The following is a 24,116-nucleotide window of genomic DNA, read 5'->3' as shown; positions in this document are numbered from 1 at the left end:
ACCTCAAAGACAGTAGGAACACAATAATTTTTAGTGTTCTTTTCCATCATTTCTACAGAAGGAAGTCCTAATAGATCACTTAACTAGCTTTTTGTTTTTGGCCAGCAGTAATACTCTTGCTTGTATCATAGTATGGAAAATAATTCATAGCTATTTCAGAAAAAGAACATTGTTTAATTTGTATAGAAAATATTTTTCCTTCTACTATGACAGCCACAAGGCATCAGATCTCTGTATAAATGGTATGGCCAGTACCACACAGATATTATTTTTAAACTCTCTCCCTTTGGTAAATAGACTAAACTGTTTTCTTAACTTAAAAAAAAAAAGAATTAAGATCACAAGTTTGAGTCCACCCTTAGCAATTTAGCAAGACCATCTCAAAATATAAAATATTTTTTAAAGGCTGGGGTGTAGCTCAGTGAAGGCCCTGGGTTCAATCACCACTATTACAGAAAGGAAGGGAGGAAGGGGGAAGGGAGAGAGGGAGGGAAAGGAAGGGGGTGAGAGGAGTCAGCCAAATAAAACTAATGCATTTCTTATTTGTGTATGTAATTCTCAAATTCTCAGAAGCTCAGTATATCTGGGGTTGATACTGATGTACTAAAGCAATACCAAAAAAAGAATTAAGTCATACTTCAGTGTTGATTCTTGATACTAACGGGACATAGGAATGTCAGGGTGATAATAAATATTTCTGTGGCATGGTGATGGAAGACTTAAAAAGTCATAGGGTAGTTTCTTATTTACTGCAGAGAAGATCTCTGTTTCATAAGGAGATGAATATAGTATTCAGTTGTTTTCATTGACATAAAACATTTTTCTCCTTTGAAACAGCATGTTTTTGTTATAATGTGTTGTGAGATAATGTGCCATTCTGAGATATTTTTGTCCTTCTATTCATTAAAATATTCAGAAATAATACTTTAAAGTAACAATGTAATTTTTATATCAATATCCTTTCTTAAATCTGAGATACAGTTTTCAAAAATAAGATGCGTAGTTCTCACAAAAAATTGTGCCTAGGTATTTGTAATAGTTAAAAAGTAGAAGGAACCCAAATGTCTCTCATCAACTGAACTGATGAGCTGACAAATGAAATGTGCTATATTCATACTATGGAATATTCTACAGCCAGGAAAGGAATGAAATGCTGATTCATGCTACAACATAGGTTAATCTTGAAAACATTTTGCCAAGTGAATTAATCACAACGCACAATATATTTTATGATTCCATTTTAACGAAATGTCCAGAGTAGGCAATCCACAGAGATAGTAAATTAGTGATTTCTTAGGTCTGGAGGATATACAAAGGTAATAGGAGGAGGGATGGAGTTCCCTTCTGAGGTAATGAAAATACCCTAATTTTTTTTTGTTTTTGTTTTTGTTTTGTACCAGGGATCAGTTTCAGGACCTTGCACTTGTGAGGCAGGCGCTGCACCACTGAGCTAAATTCCCAGTGAAAATACCCTAAAATTGACTGTGGTGATGGTGATACATGTCTGTGAACATACTAAAAAACCATTGCATTGTATACTTGAAATAGATTATTTGTTTTGACAATTGTATACATGCTGCTAACTACCAGCCAAAACAAGATATAGCACATTTCCATCACTGCAGAAAGTTCCATCCTATTTCTTTCAATCCTCTAGCTTCCTCAAACATTCCTCTCACTTTTCATCATTCCCAGGCTAAGACTTTTTGACTTTTGTCACTATAGATTAGTTTTGCTGATCCTAGAACTTTGTATCAGTGGAGTTGTACAGTGAGTATAGGTAGCAGAATGTTACAGTGAGTGTATGTACTCTTTGTGTCTGACTTCTCTCACTCAGCATAATGTAAGTTTCGTCCAAGTTTTTCTCATATCAGTACTTTGTTCTTTTTTCTTGTCAAGTATTTCTTGCAGTATTCCACTGTTGAAATATAGCAGTTTGTTTATCCATTCTCCTGCTGATAAGTGTTTGAGTTGTTTCCTAGTTGAGGCTGTTAGGAATGAAACTACTATAAATATTTTTGTGGAAGTCTTCTTGCTGAAATATGTCTTTATTTCTCTTGGGTTAATAACTAGGAGAGAAATTGCTGGTTTATAGAACATATGTATGTTTAATTTTATAAAAAATGGCCAAATAGTTCTCCGAGAGGTTGTTATGTGTTTTTTAATATGATAGCTAGATGACAAATTTTTAATATTTAGCACTTTCTTTTCTTTTTTTACCTTTGGTTTTATTTCTTAGTCAATCCATATTAACATTTCCTTTGTGTTTTTCACAAAATATTACACTTATACAAATACATATGGGTTTATAACTTTTCTGGATATATGTGTGTATTTATCACATGTAAACTGCTTTTTTCACTTATATGTTAAAATTTTTCTGTACAGATATTCTTTATTCTTTTAAATGCCAATATAGCATTCTAATTTTAAGAAATTTACCTAGTCATTCCCGTATCTATAAACATGTATGTTATATCAAGTTTATTATTACAGTGATGCTTCAATGAGCATCCTTGTACCTTTCTATACATTTACAAATATATAGAATTCTAAACAGTAGACTAACTGCATCAATGGATAGTATATACTATATTTAAAAATTGGTGGAGATTGCTGAATTTTGTTCAGAGAAGATTGTATCAATGTATATTACCAACAACAGAGTATGAAGATGCTTGTTTTTCTTCAATATTGTTAACATTGGATTATCTTATCAAATTTAAAAATTTTTGCCAGATTTGGCAAGCCATTCATTTCCTCCCTGGGTACTGAAAAGCTAACGTAAAACACACCAGAAAGATAGAATTTACTGGGGCTGGGGATTTAGCTCAGTGGTTCCGCCAGCTGCCTTGCAAGCGCAAGGATGCGAGTTTGATCCCCGGTACCAAAAAAAAAAAAGAATTTACTCAGTTTTTAAAATATTCTGAAAAGCTGGACATGGTAGTACATGCCTATAATCCCAGCACTTGGGAGGCAGAGTCAGGAGGATCTCCATGAGTTCGAGGTCAGCCTGAACTACATAGTGAGAACCTGTCTTAAAAAAAAAAAAAGACTGAAAAGGAAGCACTATCTTCCAGAGTATCCTTTCATAGCATTTTCTAGTATTTATGTCATGCTGTTGGTAAATTTTTCCTGTTATTAGTCTTTGAGAAATAGTATCTGGTGATAAGGAAGGTGAGGGAAAAACTGAAAAATCTTGATGACTTGAGTGATAGTCTGGATAGAGATGAGGAGTTATTGAAGAGTAAATGTTTACTTGCTACATATTGTGGGTTGGATGTGTTTCAAATAAATCTGACATGTGGCCAGTAGCTGTAATGTGGCCCAAGAAAGAATTCAGACTGGAAAATGTATCAACATGACAGTTCTGAGTAGTTTAAATGTTTTTCCCGTGGTTACTTCGATAACAAACTGCAGTAGGATTCTGAGAGAATCAGAAGATGGTCAAGTGTTTCCCAAACATGGTAAGACTGGTTGTAAGGGTCCTGTTCTGCCAGAGGTATTAGATTAACGGAAAGACTGCAGTGCCACTTTGATGGAAACTCAGTATTGGAGCATTAGCTTTAAAACTAAAACTCCGTGATACTGTTGTCTGATTTTAACTTCTTCAGATCTGAATGAGAAAAGTTTTTAGCTGTCATAACAGTACCCATACTATGAGAAAAAAGATAGGTTTAAACATTTGAATTGAGTATTCTTTTGTTCATCTTCAGTTTAAAACATGAATTTCTTTTAGATTTTTCCAGTTAGAAAAATCATATTAAACTGGAGCTTATTTTATTTTACAGTATGTATAGAACAAAATAACCAAATTTGCTTCCAAATAATAGTAACATGTTTTACTTCAGTTTTAAAAGTGTTCTTATATGTACTGCCCAACACTTACAAATATTGCTCAACACTTGTTTAAAACAAATAAGACTTAGCTTGAACTTATTCTTAGCTGTTTTTTAGTGTCAGTGATCTGCTGAAATGGTGTGGAAGTGCCTTTGAGGTAAACCTCCTGAGAAGGATTGTTACTCTGAAGCTGGAAAATGGCTTCTCAGTTTGACATTTTGTACCAGTTTGGCCTGGCAGTTAGTGCCTTTGTGGTACCGTTTCATCAGATTTTAGGCACTGATCTTCCCCTGTAATTGTATTGTATACCTACCTTATTACTTATACCTACCTTATTTTCATTAAGTATAATTACTTGTATAATTATAATACAAGACAGAGAAGCACAGACCAGAGCTATGACGAGAAGACAAAGGCAAGGGGGATATCAGGGGTGAAGAGTTCCTAAATACTCCCCATGTGCCAGGCACTTCACTAGAATTTGTGTCTAGTTGGAGTTCAAAAGAGATACAGAAAGAAGAGCATATTTAAATTCAACCTAACTATTTGCTTTTACTCAATGGGTTTAATTCTTTTTGACTTCTATAGACTCTATTTTTGTTATTTTTTCAGTGATAAAAACAGCAAACACTTAAAGTGCTGGGCACTGTCCTGAGTACTCTTCATTAATAAATGCCTTTGGTTCTCATATTTTAAAATATTTTATGTAAAAAGAAAAGAAAATAGAGACCTGGATAGCTTAAGTAATTTGTCAGAAGCCACCAAGCTATAGAGTAGCAAAGTTAAATTCAAACCCAGACCATGTATTTCTGGAAACTGTGGTCTTAACCACAACACTGTACCTCAGGGCCCCTTCCTAGTGGAAATGCCCATCTCCAAGGTTCCTTTTAAGTGTTACTCACCATAGGAATCCTGTCCCAACAGAGATTGATTTAGTATTTCTCTTTTAAGAATCTCTGTTATATTTTCTCAGTGCTTTTGACATTTATGCTTATAGTGCATATTATGATTATACACTTTTAGAAAAGTCTCCCCTATTTGATTAAGAGCCTATGAAGTTAGCGTCCATGTTTCACTGGTCCCTCTACCCTATGCAATACCTAAGACAAGACTTTGCGTATGTAAAGAAATGATCAAAAACATTATTGCTCTGTTAACCTCTGAACAGTGGCATAGGGGGAGAGAAGGTACTTGGTGTGGGAAAGATCCTTGGAAAGAATTCACAGAAAGGTAGATTTTGGCTTGACTCAAAGAAATTTCTAATATGGCTTCTCCAAAGTGGAATCTGTTACCTTCTTGGAGTATGCATAGCCTGCCAGAGAGGCTATGTGCTAAAAATATATTTAACAAAAAGATGAGAATGTTGTAAGGGGAATTGCCCATTTGTTATGGCCTTAGATTTGATGAAATCTTAGATCCTTCCCGATTCCAAGATGCTCTGATCACCTAATGGAGTGTAGTTATTTCTTACTTCGCTTCACATAGTTCTTCATATTTTTAATGGTACATATATTATTCTGTCCTGTGATTTTTTTGTTTACACATACCAGTGCCTTTAAAGGTATTACAAACTTCTTAGGTGTTAAAAAAATAATAAGGGGAACAAAAACAAGGTGGAAATAAATGGAATTCTAAACAGGGATCCTGGCATATGCAAACTATGGCATGGGTGTTCTTTTATTCTACAAGAGGTTACCAAAAGAAATAAATCCTGAAAGAATGCCTGGCAAGACCTAAGTCCAAGATAGAGTTCTATCAACTGAAAAAACCTAAATAACTTTTCACTGAAGCAGCTGCTACCTTTCATCATATCCCCCAGAGTACCCATCTCTGTTTCCCTTCCCCAGAATTTTACATTTTTACCACTGTGATGTGAGGAGAGATAAGTTTTGAGATTAAACTAATGCATACCTTCCAGTGCCAGGAGAAATGAAGCCCAAGACTGTTTACTTTTGACACCCATTGCTAGCTAGGAATGCCTTGGAGCAGGCCCTAGCTCTTAGCACTCCTGGCATGTACAAGGAAAAGAGAAAGATTATACCTATATGGTCCATATTTTATTTAATTTATTACTTTATAGCTTTACTGAGGTAAAATTAACACACAAACAAAATTTTTTTTTTTTTTTTTTTTGAGATTGGGTCTTGCTGTATTGCCCAGGCTAGTCTTGAACTTTCTTAAACTCAAGCAATCCTCCTGCTTCTGCCTCTCAAATAGCTGGGACTGCAGGCCTGAACCACTATACCTGACTTATTATATATTCAAAATATACAATACCTCTTTGTAATCCCTCCCACCCACTGTTCCCCATCCATATCTTGAATCAACTACTGACCTGCTTTCTGTCCATGTAGATTAGTTTGCATTTTCTAGAGTTTTATATAAATGGAATCTTATATACTTTTTTTGTCTGATTGAGATTCAGCAGTGTTATTACATGTTAGTAGTTCACTCCTTTTTATTGCTAAGTAGTATTCAGCTGTATAGATGTACCACAATGTATTGCTGACAAACATTTGGGTTGTTTCTTGGCAATTAGAATTAAAGATACTGTGAACATTCAAGTGTAATTCTTAGTATTTTACGTTTTCTCTCAAGTAAATGCTGGGAGTATAGTAACTGGAGCACCACACTAGATTTATGTTTACCTTGTAAGAAACCAACACACTGCTTTCCAAACTGGTGGTTCCACCTTACATTCCTACAGTAAGGTAGGAGAGCTCCAGTTCCTCCAGGTTCACATCAGCTCTTACAGTGGTTAGTACTTTTCCTTTATTCTAATCTGTTTTGGTGTTTTAATTCATTCTGATCTGGGTTGTGTTCTAATCTGGGTTGTGGCGTTTTAATGGTTTTAATTTGCATTTTCCTAATGATTAATGATATTGAGCGTTTTTTCCTGTGTTTGTTTGCTATCTGTACATCTCCTTCGGTGAAGTGTCTATTCCAATATTTTGCCCATTTTTTGAAGTTAGGTTTTCTTTTTGTTGAATCTGGGAGTTCTTTATATATTATGTACACAAGTCATTACACATACTTCGCAGAGCTTCTCAGTCTGTGCCCTTTTTTTCTTTCTCTTAGTAGTATTTTTTGAAGAGCAGTAGTTTAAAATTTGTGTAAAGTCCCAGTTATCTACTTGTATTTTGTAGATTGTATTTATGGTTTTAAGGGAAAAAAGTAGTAACTTTTCTTCTCCCATTACACATGTCATTGTAGACATCCCTACACTAATAGACAGATTGACAAGAGAAAAGCTTAAAAAATATATGTATTTAACAACATTTTATATGACATAGACCCTCAGAATATATTTCTGCCTACTATCATTTTCTGTCTACCTAAAAAATTTTCCTTTCCCTCTTTCCCTCCCTCCCTCCCTTCCTGTTGAGCTCAAGGCTTTGCACAAGTGCTGACTACCACCAAGCTAAGCCCCAGCCTCCGTTGTAGTGTGATGACAAATTCTTTCAGCTTTGTATGTCTGAAATAGTTTATTTTATTTTCAAAATATGTTTTTAGATTTGATAGAATTCAGCACTGATAATTTTATATCTTTTAGAGGAAAAAAACACTCTGTATAAATACATATTTTTTAGTTTATGCTAAGTCCATTAAAACTTTTTGCTCTTTGAAACTCAACAAGCCTTTTCTTTTTCAAAAAGCCAGACTCGGGCAGCGGATTTAGCACAGTGGTTTCGCTGCCTGCTGTGCAAGCGCAAGGACCCTAGTTCAATCCCTGGTACCAAAAAAAAAAAAAAAAAAGCCAGACTCAATTAGTAGTAAATCATCTTTTTAAACATTGTTTCTACTTAAATGTCTAATTTGAAACTAAGACTCAGATATGACTTCTTTTGTGTTTGGTTGTCTTAATGGTATAGTAAGGGTCATGAGTTAAAGGAAGCTGAAAGAAGAAAAGACCTCAGGTAATTTCTCAAAATACTATCTCCTAAGTTACTCCATTCAGCTGTTTTCCATGGCACTTAGTACTTATCTTTGGTGGCACTCTACTTTACAGTATGCTGTGAATTCTTTGTATCTTCACCTCTTAGTAGAGTTCCTGATATATGTTTGAATGGGTTATTTTTAGAAGCAACTGGACTACGTACCTTTATCTATATAGTTGAGTCCTAGGCCAAATTATTTTTTTCTTTTTTGGTACCAGGGATCAAACTCGGGATCTTGCTGAACTACATTCCCAGCTCAAGGCCATTTATTTTATATAAAAAGATTGAGCAATATCTTGTTAAGAAATTTTTGCAGCAAGAAGATAAATAAAGAACTGAGCACAGTGGCATATGCCTGTAATCCCAGCTACTTAAGAGGCTGGTGGGTCTTGTGGATCTTTGAGGCCAGTCCAGGCAACTTAGGGAGACCCTGTCTCAAAATGAAAAGAGGACTGGAGGTGTAGCTCAGTGGTAGAGCACCCTTGGGTTCAGTCCCCAGTAACACACACACACACACACACACACACACACACACACACACGCACAATGCTAAAATGAAGCAATCAGGTTTAAAGGAAATTTTTTCCCTTCATAAGAGACTAGAAGGGCACTACTGGTTGGATATGCTTCTCGACCTGATAGCCATTCCTATGCTCATCCATAATTTATTTATAAGCATATCATGTTCATGTTTGATAGTTTATTTTCTCCAAGCAGAAGGAAAAATGGTTTTCAGTTCAATGCCAGAAGTTATCAAGGAAGGAAAAAAATTTTAAGTAGATTCAAGTAGATTCTTGAAGTCAATTCAGATCTAGATTCTAGAAATACAGGGAACTCTTGTTTAACCTGAAATTAGAAAAACAGACAGCTCATATAATCAGTGTTTGCCTACTGACAATTAGCATTTTTTGAAAGCAAATAAGAAAATAAATTGATAATATGGAGCTTTATTCCCTCTCTCCTTTCTGTGTACAGCATGTTCTGCAGTATTAGGTGTGATTAAAGTTATTGTGAAATCTGGAAATGCTTCCAATATATTCATTCATATTCCACCCACTCTTTTCTCCCTCCCTGCCTCTTTTCCTTTCTGTTTTTCTTCCCTGCTCCCATAGTGGATGTCCTGAACACTCTAAGCTTAACTTTCACTTAACTTTGTCTTCCCCAAGCAGGCCGTGTTCCTTCTTTGCAAATGCTTGTCTTTCTTCAAGACACATTCTTTTCTCCTTTTGTCCCTGACTAGCTCCTCTCTGTTCATAGGGCCTCAGTTTAGATTTTCATTTATCTGGACACCTTCACCTTTCAAGCTATGTTAGGTATTCCTCCTCTGAACACCTGTGTTGATGCCTGAGGTAGTGTTATTGGTCATATTTTAAATGCCAATGTCTTTATATCTCAGACCATCAACTTCACAAGGAAAACATGCTAATCTTGTTTATTGTTGGTTCTGCTGAGCCTTATCCAGAAGATGGCCCATGATAGACATTCAGTAAATATTTGTTGGATGAATGTTCCAACGTCCCTGTATTGTTACAAACTTTGTAAACATCACTTTAAATGGGAATAAAGTGATTTATCATATGTTGTGTAGTAAGAAATATATGGATTTTGATCTTCATCTGGTATCTGACACACATGGTAATAGGACCATCTTTTCTATTTGTTCTTGTACAAAATTCCTCAAACCCTCTGAATTTCCTGAGTGATGGGAATATCAATTGTTAGTCATAACAGTTCCTTTCCATCACCCCTGAATTTATGATAAAGCAGTGACTTAAACTGGGATGCGCAAAGTAGTCTCAAGATGGGCCTGATCACCAGAAAGACCAAGTGACTAGAGGATCACCGTATTTCCCAGAAAATAAGACAGGGACTTATGTTAATTTTTCCTCCAAAAGACACAATAGGGTTTATTTTCAGAGGATGTCTTATTTTTTCATGTACAACAATCTGTATTCATTTAAAAAATTACATTAATTTATGTACAAAAATTTACATTTATCCAAATACAGTCCTGTCATCTGCTGGAACATCATCATAACTCTCCAGACCCCCAAACTCCAGCCTGAATTTCTTGCAACTCCATTTCCTGTAGAACTATTGACCCTAATCTGTCATGTCCAGCAATACAGCTCTCCTTAAATGAGGACTTCTTGTCCGTGTAGCCTGCTCAAAGTGCATTGGCAACACAGCCGTCAGTGGTTTTATTCCATGGAAACTTCACCTAAGTCACGACCTCTTGCAGGCTGGGCTTCCCAAAGTTTCCATTAAATCAAGGGTAAATTGAAGACTTAACAAGACAGGAGTGGCAGCAAAAATGATCACAGCTAAGAATGATGAACAACAAAAAATGACAAAAAATTGCAGGCACCAAAATTCAGAAAATGTTTCCTCATTTTACACAAGTATATTAAGGATATTTGTTATAATACAGGACATATTGAATTATGAACATTCATATTAGACACAACCACATCCGTTTGTCATCAAGTGTGCAAATTATTCCTGGTTGTGTTTGTACTCCCATTGGTCGGTCATTGGGCAATATGGTAAGTCTCTAGTTCATCTATTTACATAGGCGTTTACCTCTTGTCCAAAGGCACCTACTTGGGGATTTACAAATACTTAATTAGAATTTATATTATTATTTATTTTAAGTATTAATGTCATTTATATTTAATTATATATTATTATTTTATAATTCGATACATCCATCATGTGTTGCAGTGGATATGTATCAATTTGTATCAATTTGACTAGTGATCTTAACTAGAGCCTATTTTTAGGGTACAGCTTGTATTACAAGCATCCTGAAAAATCACACTAGGGCTTATCTTCCCATTGGGTCTTATATTCTGGGAAATGTGGTACGTACTCCAAATACCTGTCTGACAAGTGAATTGTTGCATCAGCAATGGGCACTGTGTTCTCCAGGCCTGATCCCTGTCATGCGCACCGCAGATACACAGGTGAGCAAGGCTTCTCTGCCCGGCCCCGCAGGCTGGGGTGACACTGGTGAGGAAATGTGGAGTCCCCCACAGCTGAAGTGCTTCGTAGGGGACTCATGGAACTCCTGCCCTGCAGCTTTGTGACCCTTTGCCATGGCCTGTCCTCAGGGGACCCAGCAGAGGCGGAGCCCCTGTGTAGATCTGGGTGTCCTGTGTTTCAACAGATGTACTAAATGCGTCTGTCTCATGATTTTCACAGGTTTATTTTCGAGTTAGGGGTTTATATTAGGAGCACTTTGAAAAATCATGCTAGGGCTTATTTTCCAGTTAGGTCTTATTTTCAGGTTTGGAACTCTCAGCCCCACCCCCTGGGCTCAAGGAAAAAGTTGGGGGAGAGATCAAGGTCTATAAAAACTTTCTGACCAGGAGATTTGGTGAGCTTCTGAGTTGGTCACTACATACACCTGCCAGGAGGGTAGCACACAGAAGCGCCTATGCTCAGGATTCTTCTAGATCTTGGTCTATGTGCTTCTTCTTCTCTGTCCTTTGTAATAAAGTGGCAAATGTGTCTCCCGAAGTTCTGAGAGCCATCCTAGCAAATTAACCCAAGGAGGAAGTTGTGGGACTCAGGTTTGTAGCCATTATCTCAGGTAGATAGCTTAAGTTGGTTTTTTTGTTTTGTTTTGTTCAATGGTTTGGGTGTGTGTGTGGTTTTTTGAGACAGGGTCTTGCTATGTAGTGCTGGCTGGCCTCGAACTTTCGATGATCCTCCTGCCTCAGCTTCCGGAGTGCTGGGATTACAGGCATGTACCACCATGCCCAGCGATAGTCTTAAGAATTGAATTGAATTATTGGATACCCAGTTGGTGTCCACTGGAGAATTGGTGGGTAGAGGAATGAATGTGATCTGGTCACAGAAGTATGCAGTGGGTATATTGAGCAAAGAGGGAAAATGTTTTCTTTTTTCCCTTTTACAAATGGCTGCCCATTATTTATATAACCATTCCTCAATTATTTCTCTTTTAGATTATGTAGTTTTTCATTGTTATAATAATATGATACTGTAAACAGATAGCTTGTATATAAAATGGTGCCTATGCCTGAGTTTTTTCCCCAAGAGGTGCTGGCTTAAGCTTTGTTTAAAAAACTAACTCTACACATTTAATGATTTTTTTTTTGAATTGTGAACATGCTGAAGAACATTAATGAGGAAGATCAAAGTGAAATGATTCAATTGTACTCCAACTTTGGGGCAATCCATCTAATTAGAAATCTGCCTTATAAAAAGCCTAAACATTTAATGGAATATGTATGACAAAAAGTATTCAAACTGGCGTTACACACAAGGGTGGGGAAACATTGCTAGTTTCCCTCTCAGAGAATAAATCTATATGGCTTACAACTATTTGAGAAAGTATTTAACCTCACTTTGTCAAATCAAACAGAAAGATGCTATTTAACAGATTAAATTGGTAAGGTTGTTTAAAAATGGAAAAATCAAAGTTGAAGAGACTACGGAGTTAAGACACCTCCGTACGGTAATGGTGATGTTTAAGATATATTCTTTAAATATGTGCACACTGCTTGGAAATGAAAAGTAGCAATTTCTTGAGGAGGTTGGTGTTTGTGTAGGAAACTGTCACAGGTACACAGGGATCAGAAGTTGTGGCTGAGGCTGTGGATGGAAGAATACACACTAGGTAGATCTGCACAGGACAGGGAGACCAGTGTAACTTGATAGAACATTCCAAATTCAGCTACTTTTAGAGCTGGTCTGATAGGCTAACTTAAAATCTTGATTTCTCATTTTTTATGGCTGAGTAGTACTCCATTTTATTAAAAAAAACCACCACATTTTCTTTATCCAGTCTCCATTTGATAGGCATTTGGGCTGTTTCCGTGTTTTAGCTATTACAAACTTTGCTGCCATGAACATGGGTGCACATATATCACTGTGGTATGATTCTTTTAATTCTTTGGGGAAGATCCCCAGCAGGGGATTAGCTGGATCAAATGGGACTTCCAGTCCTAGTTCTTTGAGGTAGCTCCATACTGATTTCCACAGTGCTTGCACCAGTCTACACTCCCACCAGCACTGGAGCAGGATTCCTCTTTCCCCACAGCCCCTCCAGCATTTGTTATTGGTTCATTTCATGATAGCAGCCATTCTTTCTGGAGTGAGGTGGAATCTCAGCGTTGTTTTCATTTGCATCTCTCGAATGACCAGTGATGTTGAACATTTTTTCATGTATTTATTTGCTATTTCTACTTCTTTGTGTGAGAAATGTCTGTTCATTTCAGATGCCCATTTTCAGATTGGGTCTTTAAATTTGGGAAGTCTGATCTTTTTAAATTCTTTATAGATTTGAGATATTAGACCTTTGAAGAAGAGCAGGTGAAGATTTTTTCCCACATTGTGGGTTGTCTCTTCACACTGCTGGTGATTTCTCTTGCTGTGCAGAAGCTTTTTAATAAGAAAAGATCCCACTTGTTGATTGTTTGTGCTAGTTCACAGGCAACTGAGGTTTTGTTCATAAAATCTTTTCCTACACCAATGTCTTCAAGAGTTCTACCTAACCTCTGTTCCAGCTGGTTCAGCGTTTCTATTTTAATATTTAGATCTTTAATCCATTTCAATTTTAGTTTAGTGCATGATGAGAGATACAGGTCTAGTTTTAATCTTTGGCAAGTTGAAACCCAATTTTTCCAGCACCATTTATTAAAGAGGCTATCTTTCCTCCAGTGAGGGTGTTTGGCTCCTTTATCGAAGATGAGATGGCTGAGTGTGTCTGGCGTTGTTTCTGCATCTTCTAATCTGTTCCACTTGTCCTCAGGTCTGTTTCTTTGCCAGTGCCATGCTGTTTTTATCACAGTAGCTTTGTAGTATAGTTGCAAGTTGAGGATTGTGATATCCCCTGCCATGTCTCTGTTACCTAGAATTGCTTTTGTTATTCTTGGTCTCTTCTTGTTCCAAATGAATTTTTGGATTGTTTTCTCAAGGTCTGTGAAGTATGCTGCTGGGGTCTCAATTGGAATTGAATTAAATCTATATAGCAGTTTTGGAAGTATGGCCGTTTTCACTATATTGGTCCTTCCTACCCAGGAGCAAGGGATGTCTGTCCATTTTCTGATATCCTCTTTAATCTCTCTTTTCAGAGTGCTATAGTTTTCAGAGACGAGGTCATTGATTTCTTTCGTAAGGTTGATTCCTAGGTATTTCAGTGTTTTGGATGCTGCTGTGAAAGGAATTATTATTTGCCCTATTTCTCTCTCAGTAAGTCTGTTATTCGTGTAGAGGAAAGCTATTGAGTTTTGTCTGTTGACCTTGTATCCAGCTGCTTGACTGAATTTGGTTTTTGAGTCTAGAAGACTTGGTGGAGTTCTTGGGGTCTTCTGTATACAGTATCATGGGTGCATATTGAGGCGATACTCTTAAGTGAAATAAATAGGACACACATGTATAAATACTGAATAGTTTCTCTAGTGTGAGAAACTAAAAGTGTAAATAAGGACTAAAAGGTATAATAGATAATGTGAAATAGGAAGAAAAGGGGCAAAGGGGAAGGGGAAGTGGGAGGGCTAGGGGAAAGGAAAGAAGGGAATGGAATTAATATGAGAAAATGAAAAAATGGAAACAAAGTCTTTGTAAATAGGGAGGGATGGAGAGGTTGAAGGGAGGGCAGGGGAAGGGTGAAAAATAAGAACCAAGAGAGATTATGTAAAGGTGCAAATTTCCAATGATGAATGTCATTATATTGTATACCTAAAATGTACCAGTGATTAGAATGAATAATTGATAATGCGAAATAGGAAGAAAAGGTCCAAAAGGGTAGAGATAGTGGGAGGGGCAGGGGAAAGAAAAGAAGGGAAAGGAAAAATTATGAGAAATGGAAAAAATGGAAACAAAGTCTTTGTAAATAGGGAAGGGTGGAGGGGGTGAAGGGAGGGCTAGGAATGGGGAAAAGATAAGAACCAAGATGCATCATGTAAAGGTATATACCTAAAATGTACCAATAAAAGAATTTTTTAAAAAATCTTGAGATATGGGTTCTAATCTTAACTCTGGAATTAGTTTGCTAATTATTTACTATCCACAGATTGTTTAAACTTTCTGTTTACATTATTAAGTTCCCTACAGCTCTAAAAATCTTTGATCTTATTTTCCAAGGGACATAATACTATGCTTGTGAATCCAGGCGTTTCCTTGCAATAGCTGAGAACACTTTTGGAAAACAGTTCATACTTGTTGGGAACTACTTGGGGAAAAAATAGGAAAAATTCCTTTTACCACCCAGATATTTTAGGAAAAGTGATCTCCAAATCCTAGATTATTTTTTTCTGATACATTTAAAGTGGTAAAATTAGTTCAATTATTTGTATGTTGTTTTTCCCGGGCTGGTGAATTGTATATTGTCTTCGCTTTCAACGTGCCAGAAAACGACAGCTTGAATAGGTATAAAGAGCATTTCTTAGGCCTGGATATTGTCTAAATACAGATTTCTTGGGAGGGGAGACACAATCTGTAAAACCCTTCCGTGCTTTCAGAGAAGTTACTGAGGCAAACATGGTCCCGATTTAAATGCTTTAATTAAAAGTCATGATTAGTTGCTAGCCCTTTGCTGGCTCGAGAAAGCTGGTGGAGGCCGCTTCCTAATCTGTGTTCGATTGGCCAGGTCTGGCTCAATGTGCAGAACTCTGCTGGCAGCTGAGAGGGGAAGCCGGAAAGATGCAAGTTCCCGGTGCAAAGGTGGCTCTGCAGCACAATTTAGGCCTTGGTGGAGCGGTTGTAGTGACACTGTACAGGATGGGTTTTCCGGAAGCCGCCAGGTAAGTGGCATTCTGAATTTAGTTCATCCTTATGACTTTTCACAGTTGATGCTTTCCGTGTAAAACATCCTAATTTTATTGTCTGGTATTCCAGGGAAAGTATGTCATTACATCGCTTCGCTCACACGGCTTTAAAACAGGCCACAGGCTTTTAAACTTAACCAGCCTTAGGGAAATTCTGTTCCGTCAAGAGAAGGCAGTGTAGTCAAAGGAGAATTCTTTGCCAGAAGCCCAAGCGGCTGGCTGCTGGTCTCAGTTCTGGCACCTCGTGGAGTTTAAGCAAGTCACTTTTTGGTTTCCTTTTCCACAGCTGGCATCTCAGGCTTATGAGGTGGTTTAGAGAAAGCCACTAAATACGTATGACATTGGGTCTTTGCAAATGTATGTTTCTAAACCTGGCCAAGCCCTGTTGCTGCTAAAATTCTTTTTGTTTCTTACTGACTTTCCTCCTCTCCTTCAAATGCCTGCACTCTTCAAGGCTCCAGGTACCTTCTAGAATCCTGGAACTTCTTTGTCACCTCTTTGAGAAGGGGTCTTTCCTTTTCAAGGTCCAACTTTCTCCTTTGCATGCTTGTGTTTCCAACCACTCTCTAACTTTATTCCACATATTACATACACCTGCTTTTGAATCTTTCCTCCTTCACCGGCTCTTTCCCTTTGTCAGCAAAAACAAAACAAAACTTACTTAAAAAACAAAACAAAACTACTTTTCTGCTTGCTTTAATTATTCTCTTTCATGATGAGCCATTTTGTGGGGCCATCTTTGCTGAAATACCTCAATCTAGTTTCTTACCTCACCGCTCAGGTCAGGTAAAGCTGCTCTGAATGAAGTCGATGTCCTTGTCTTATTCTTTGTAGTTGTGCCTTAGGTATTAATGCTAATTGGCTCCATTTTATCACCTGAAATTTTAGTAATTATTTAGTTATTTACTCATACCATTTGTTCACAAGTGATGTGAGATACACTCCTTTTACAGAATACCTTATATTCTTACCTTTTGCAAGCTCTTGGGTCTCTTCCGTCTTATCTTTCTTGACCCAGAATGTCATTTCTTTGGTAAAAGTTTTTTCTTTCCGACCCATCTCAAGTACTATCTCCTTTTAAATATCCGCAGCTTTTGGGTCTTATTGCAATTTTGGTTTGGTTGTATTGTAGTGTAGCTTGTCTAATTAACAGTTACATGAAATACTTGAGGCCTAAGTCTGAATTCCCCTGCCCTTGGAGTGTCTCCCATAGTGAGTAAATGTTTACCAAACTGAGTCAGATAAAAGACACTGAATCTTGTTTGCTACTAAATCTGATTTGCCGATTCTGTACTGATTCTGGCATTCCATCCAGTCTATACCTGAAGTCAAAAATACTTAGTAAAAGCAGAACTAGGGAGAGCCACCAGAGCCAGCATAATTTGTATAACTTTCTCGGAGTAGAAAGTTATGAACTTTGGGCAACAGATTCAGTTTTAAATGTGGAATTCTCATAGTTTCATTATTTTTAGGAGTCTAAATCGTTGGGAGAAGGAGTTGCTCATGTTACCTAGGGTTATTTCTGGAAAGACAGAAACTTGAAAAAAATCCAGGTGATGTATTAATGACTAAAGGAGTTTGATTTGAAATACATATTGCTGATATGATTGATAGGTTTACTGATGAAATATCACTCACTCGTTAAAAGCCAAATTAGGAAAATTTTAATTCTGATGCTGCAAATAAAATTATAAGCTACACATGGCATATAAACTGATTTGCTTACTAAATGAGCTAGCTGTTATGGAGCAACTGCTGAATGCTCAGGCACCCCAGGTATAATCCTCTAAGTATGTGGGGAAGGCAGACATACTTTTTTCAAGTGCTGTAGCTTGCAGGAAGGTATGTTTGAGGCTGAGTGTTGTGGTGCACCTATAATTTCACCTATGTGGGAGGCTGGGTCAGAAGGACCACAGGTTCTAGGGTAGCCTGGGCATGACCCTATCTAAAATAAAATTAAAAGGGTCTGGGGATATAGCTCAGCGTTCCCTGGTTCAATGCCCCAGTACTGAAAAACAGTAAAAAGTAAAAATAAAAGAAGATAAATTTTGAATGGGGATAACTAAGTGTATCCAGCAGAAGGGTAGGAGAAAGGGCAGTCCAGGCCTGTATGTATAAACATTTAGGGGAAGGAGATGTAAAAAACTCTTAAGATGTGTTGTGTACCTGTACCACCTTCCCACAAGAAATGTAATCATTATATACTGCCAACATGTACTAATGAAAACTAAAAACTTTAAAAAGTAACCATAGAACCACACACAAATCTATTGCTTAAAAAATTTCCAGGAAAAAAAAGAAGAAAATATAAGGAAGTTTGGCAAGTAGTGCTGTGTGGGTGGGTGGAGGGTAAGTTCTTTCATCTGGGCCTGAGAGGAGGGCAGAGTCCGTACTGCATGGGCAATAGTAACAGTACAACTTGGTCTCCAAGCACTTCAAATGCTATGCTCAGGAGTTAGGGATTTATCTCGTAGAATATGGGTTTATCAGAAGATCATGTGGTTGGTTATGTTCTGTGTTCACTATATCTATCTGGTGTTTCTTTGAGTTCAGTGGAGGAGAGGACAGAAGCCCAAATGCTTAGAAGGCTGTTGCAGTAGTGTGGAGAATTGTTTGTGCTGAAACAGGGTCTTGAAAATGAAGAGAAGAGGTCATAGTTAAGAACTGTGACAAATGTATTTGATGTACAGTTAAATTTTTCTTTAATTAGGCCAGTTTTGAACATGTGTCAACTTTGATTAAAACATCCTCCTGACCTTTTGATATAAATAGAAAGTTTTTATGATGCAGACAGAATAAATTTGCACTCTGTACTGGGTTAAAGGGAAACTATTTCTAAACTTGGCTTTGTTACATGTTTCTTTTTTAAAAAGTAAGGTTTAATTTACATATAGCAAAATGTATCTTTTTAGTACATATCTGCAAGTTTTGGCATACATAGCCTGTCTAGTTATATAACTACCACCAAAGTCAAGATATAGAATAATTCTACCCTTCCCCTAATTCCTTGTATATCTTGTCAGCTGTCCCTCCCACCCTTTCATCTCTGGCAACCACTCATCTTTTTCCGCTCCCATAGTTTTCCCTTTTCATGAATGTCATGTGAGTGAAATCAAAAAGCCTTTGAGGCTGGCTTCTTTTACTTAGCATATAAGGCATTTGAGACTCATCCACTTTATTGTGTATAGTATCAGTAATTTGTTACTTTTTATTACTCAGTAGTATTCTGTTGTGTGGATTTACTGCAGTTGGTTTATTCATTCCCTGATTAAGGATTTGGATAGTTGGGTTGTTCCAATTTTTTTAAATTGGAAGCTAAGCTTGAACGTTTGAAATTTAGAGGTAGGAATTGCTTTTATGTAAGGATTACAACTGTGTGCCTGCCCATAAACAAGGACTTGAAGGAGCCACATAGAGAAATGAATATAGCAGTCTTGTTGGAGTAGTGGCATTAAAGGTGATTAGCTTTTTCCTTTTCTGAATTTCCATTTCAACTAGAACTTTGTCTTTTGCTATAGTTTCAAGCATACATGGGAAAAATGTGCCAGAATAGTACAAGGAACTCTCATAAACTTGGGCCTAGATTTATTAGTTTTGTTACTTTTTCTCTACATATATTTATATCTATATGTATATTTCACTTGACTATTTGAGAGAAAGTTGGAGACAAGCTCATTTTTGTGTGCATTGCTAAGAACAAGGACATTCTCTTAAAAAACCACATCAGTTATCAAAATAAGACAATTTAACATTGATACAACACTGTATAATATTTAATCTAAAGAACATACTTACAGTTCAATAATTGTTCCAAGAATATCTAAGCTTTATGTTTTTTTTCTCCCTGTCCAGAAGAAATCCCTGAACGCACTTAGCTGCAGTGTCTCTTTAGTATCCTTTAACCTGAAACAATCCTTCAGCCATTCTTTACATTTCTTGACCCTGATTGTTTTGAAAGGTCCAGGTACATTCATTAAGAGTGAAAAGTGCTGGGGATTTAGCTCAGTGGTGCAGCCGCCTGCCCTGCAAGTGCAAGGATCCGAGTTCGATCCCCGGTACCAAAAAAAAAAAAAGAGTGAAAAGTCTCTGGGTTTGCATTTGTCAGATGTTTCCCTGTAATGAGTTTCAGGTTAAGTGATGATCCTCAGTACATCATATCCTGCGGTGCATGGTGTTGCTTGTCCTATATTGATAATGTTAGCTTTGATTACTTGATTAATGGTATCTACCATGTTTTCCTCTGAAAAGTTTCTGGAATTTTTTTTCTTCTACTTTGTAGTTAATAAGTTGTGGTGAAATGCTTTGCCCTATCACACTTTCACCTATTACCCATTCATTTTAGCATCCACTGATGATCTTCTAACTTCATCATCTGTTGTATGGGTGTTTTGGTTGTTGTTGCTATTGTTGGTTTGTTTTTTTTGAGCCAGGGTCTCACTACATAGTTCAGGCTGGCCTTGAACTCACTATGTAGCCCACGGCTGGCCTCAAACTCATGGCTATCCTCCTGCCTCAGCCTCCCAAGTGCTAGAATTACAGGTGTGGATCACCACACCTAGCCTCTAGTATGTTTATTAACTGCATTCACCAGCAATGAAGAGCTTTCCCTCCTATCCTATTTTTATATTTATCCATATATACTATGTGAACTCATGGATTCTTATTTTACTCAATGGATTATAATCCATTAGTATAAGTTATCTTGATGTTTAGAATGCCCCTGACTTGGATAGTGGGAACCTTATACCCCTGAACTGAATCATATGCCCCTGTGAATCTTTTTAGAAGTACTTTGCTACTTTCTGGATCATTTTGTATTTTCCATGTTCCCTCCCTGGGATCAGTTGTTTTTCCAAGGAGTCATGGTTCTCTTTAGTGGAGAGTGGTATTTAGAAACCATTGTGTGGCCTCTAGCTCTGTGCTCATTGTTGCTACTTTTAGGCCTTCTTAGCAGACACAGAGACACATGTGCACATATGCATTATTTTAGTTTTGTTTTAAAGTAAATATTTAAGGAATACATGCAGTAATCTTTCGTTACTTCTTTCTGTCTCCATACTTATGTAACCATCCGTTTGTTTGGAGTTAAAATGAAGAGTTTATAAAAGTAATTAAATACCACTTGTAGGCGACATCTTTTTAGGGTTTTTATAGACTCATCAGAAAGGCAGTGTTGATCAGGGGATAGAACATCCTACTGACTTTTCAATCATCCTGCATGTTTTGAGCATGTTAACCTTTTCCTCACTGAAAATATTTACTTTAGGGAATCAGAAAACTAATAGAAAATAACCGTCACTCATTGGAATTGTTTAGTAAACTTGTTGATTTTTTATTTCCCAGTGCACCATTCTTCTTTCCTATGTCTGTAGTTTGTGTCACTGGTTAAATGATTAAAAATTTATTAAATTAAAGATATGACTTATGGGTTTAGAAAAAATGAACATGAATTTTTAGTACAGAATAGGGTACATATCTAACTTGTGTAAGCTCAGAACTTGGCTCAGGAACATCTGATTGCACTTGCTATCATATCACTAGGAGGTTTCATTTTTTGTCTTTCAACTCCCAGGACTTGGGACTGTATATCTGTTGGCATAGGACCATGTGCCTGCTCTGAGGTCAAGGGGATGTGCTGATTGTGAACTTTACTCCCTTTTATTTACGTGCATTGCATAACTGATTACCAGTTAACTGATGGATTTGGGAATGAATAATTAAAATGTTGGCTTTTGTGTTCCTCTCAGACACTAAGAAGAATAGCAACAAAATGATTTCAAACAACTCTGTTGAGACATAATTCACATGCCAAACAACTCACCCATTCTAAGTGTATATTCAGCAGTTTATAGAATATCACAGAGTTGTGCAGTCATTATCATAATCAATTTTAGAACATTTTCATTTTCCCCAAACAAACTGCATACCCAATAGCAGTCATTCCCCAGCTGCTGCTCCTTGCAGTCTCTGGCAGCCAGCTGCTCATCTAGTTCTGCCTGTGGATTTGCCTGTGCTGGGCTTTTCAGGTAATGGTGTGGTCATACATGAGTGGCTTCTTTCACTTAACAAAGTGCTTTCAAGGTTCATCCCTTTTAAGCTGAATAATATCCCATTTATATGAAGGTTCTCTTTTCTCCACATCCTTATTGCTTGTTATTGTCTTTTTTGTTCTAGCAGATCCTAGTGGGTGTGAAGTGATATCTCATTGTTATTTTGATTTGCATTTCCTCAATAGCTGATGATGTTGAACCTCTGTTCAAGTGCTTATTAACTACTTTTATATCATCTTTGGAGAAATGTCCATTTTTAAATTGGGTTATTTGCTTATTTATTGTTGAGTTGTAGGAGTTCTTTAACAACCACTTTTCTGAGGGCCTGGTATAGGCCAGGTACATGGTAGGTGCTTCACTTTTTTTTTTTCTTCTTTTTTTCCTGTGCTGGGGACCAAATTCAGGACTTTGTGCATGCCTGACAAGTGCTATATCACTGAACCATGTACCGAGTCCCACTTCTTTGTCTATTCCTCATAAAAACTACACCAAAGGTTTTGTACCCTGTGTGTAGATGAGATGGATGATCAGAGTTAAAACAGTTTATCTAAAAAAAGTCTGACATGGTAGGAATTGATTGTCCCACTTCAGAGTTCTTGTTTGTTCACTACTCTGTGTTCTCAGTCTTTGTTATTGTTGAAGAAGAGCCTGTGTAAGCCTTACAATGAAATTTGGGGAGGGATCTAGAGGGAATTCACACACCAACTAGGTTATTCTGCTGGCTGTCTTCGAGATCCTTTCCAACATTTTACACATTAGATTTATTCCAAGAAATTTACATATAGACCTTTGTTTCTGTGGAAAGAACTTTTTTTTTTCCTTTTTAACTTGTACTGGGAATTGAACCCACAGCCTTCCCATTGAGCTATATCCTTAGCTGTTTTATTTTATTTTAAGCCAGGGTCTTGGTGAATGACTAAAATTGCCTAGGCTGGGCTAGAACTTGCAGTCCTTCTGCCTCAGCTCTCAGAATTCTGGGATTATAGACATGTGCCACCGTTCTTGGCTGGAAAGAACTTTGTTTATAAAGAAATCACGAGTACCCAGGTATAGTAGCATGTGCAGATAATCCTAGCACTTAGAAGGCTATAGCAGGAGAATCACTGGAATCCAGAAGTTTGAGGCCACCCTGGGCAACATAGTGAGACCTTGTTTGAAAAACAAAGCAAAACAGAACGAAAAAGAAATCATGAGAAATATCTTTTTGTGATTATGAATACTCTCTTTTTTTGAATTTAAATCGGTATGTTCAGTATCCCCTTGATCAGGGCACACATGAAGTAAAGTAAATTGTAAGGAAGGATTTTCAGAGAATATTGATAGCGCTTTATACGTACTTTTTTCCTAACACAGATGAAAAATTGGTTAATCAAGAACTTTATGAGCTTTTCAAAGCAAGTAAGGTAAAGAGATATATGTGACCATTGGGGACACATCAGGACACTGGGACCTTTGGGACATAAGAGATCAAGATATTTTGTACACCAAAAAGTGCTACTAGTATTAATTATTACTTTATCTTATACATTTAAGAAGTGGCAAGTTAGGAGAAGGGCACAAAGATGAGAAAGTTTAAAATAGGATCATTAATAGAACGGAATTGGTTTGTAGAGTAGTCCTTGTTGTGACTACCTGGTTTTAGATCACTCATTCAGGCTTTTGACTAAAAAGATGCTGTTCTACAGATGATTCTGCTCTGAATGGGAAAGGGAGAAATCAGGATTTAGGAAGGGCGAATTAAATGCAAGTTTGTCAGTCACTATAGACTAAATGCCTGTTGTGAATTGGAAACTGTGGATACAAAGTATTTTGGTATTCTTGTTAAAATATGGTATCTGATCTTGAGAAGTGGATCTTGAGAAGAGTTTTCTGGACTGAGTTTTGAAGGATGAACAGAGTTTGCCAGGACAGGAGTGTTCCAGCGCCAGAGCTGCCGTACTACTTCAGTTCCATTCCTGGTCCATGTTAATGTGATTCCTCTAGCAGGCTCACTGTTCAGCCTTTTGGACTTTCCATACCCACCCTTTTGCTCTGTCTCTGTTGATTTCTTTGCCTTATGCTTTGTGAGAAAATAGAAGTCATTAAACCCAAGTTCCCATATCATCGCTCTCAAAACTGATAGATTTGCATCTGTCTGATCCTTTCTTTCCTGGATCTCCTTGTCTTAGATCCTGTGCCCTGTCATCTTCTTAAGACTTCTCTCCTTCCGACTCTTTTCCTGGCTCATTACCATCATCAGGCGTACATGCTCTGATACATTAATCTTCAAACCAAACCAAACCCTCCTTAAAATTCTGACATGTGCAACATGATGAGTGAACCTCGAGGACATTATATTAAGTGATATAAGCAAGTCACAAAAAGACAAATACTGTATGGTTCCATTTTTATGGACATAATCAGAGTAGACACAATCATAGAGACAAGCAGAATGGTGATTGCCAGGGGTGGGGTGGGCAGGAAGTTATTGTTTAATGGATACAGAGTTTCAG

At 37.1% G+C, this 24,116-nt stretch overlaps 1 protein-coding gene across 1 annotated transcript in view; it reads left to right on the top strand.

The window, feature by feature from the left end:
- The window catches only part of Scp2 (sterol carrier protein 2), a 140,846-nt gene that overhangs the window by 89,113 nt on the left and 27,617 nt on the right, over window positions 1–24,116 (top strand). The window contains exon 12 of the mRNA XM_004869228.4: window positions 15,397–15,550. Coding sequence (XP_004869285.2) covers window positions 15,397–15,550 — 154 coding nt within the window. The remainder of the gene's footprint in view (window positions 1–15,396; window positions 15,551–24,116) is intronic.

This window comes from Heterocephalus glaber, unplaced genomic scaffold (assembly GCF_053883595.1).
Source record: "Heterocephalus glaber isolate CG9 unplaced genomic scaffold, H.glaber_assembly_v1.0 deba00001451, whole genome shotgun sequence".
Classification (NCBI taxonomy): Eukaryota; Metazoa; Chordata; class Mammalia; order Rodentia; family Bathyergidae; genus Heterocephalus; species Heterocephalus glaber.
Note: the sequence above shows the minus strand (reverse complement) of the source record. Positions and strands in the feature narration are given on the sequence as shown.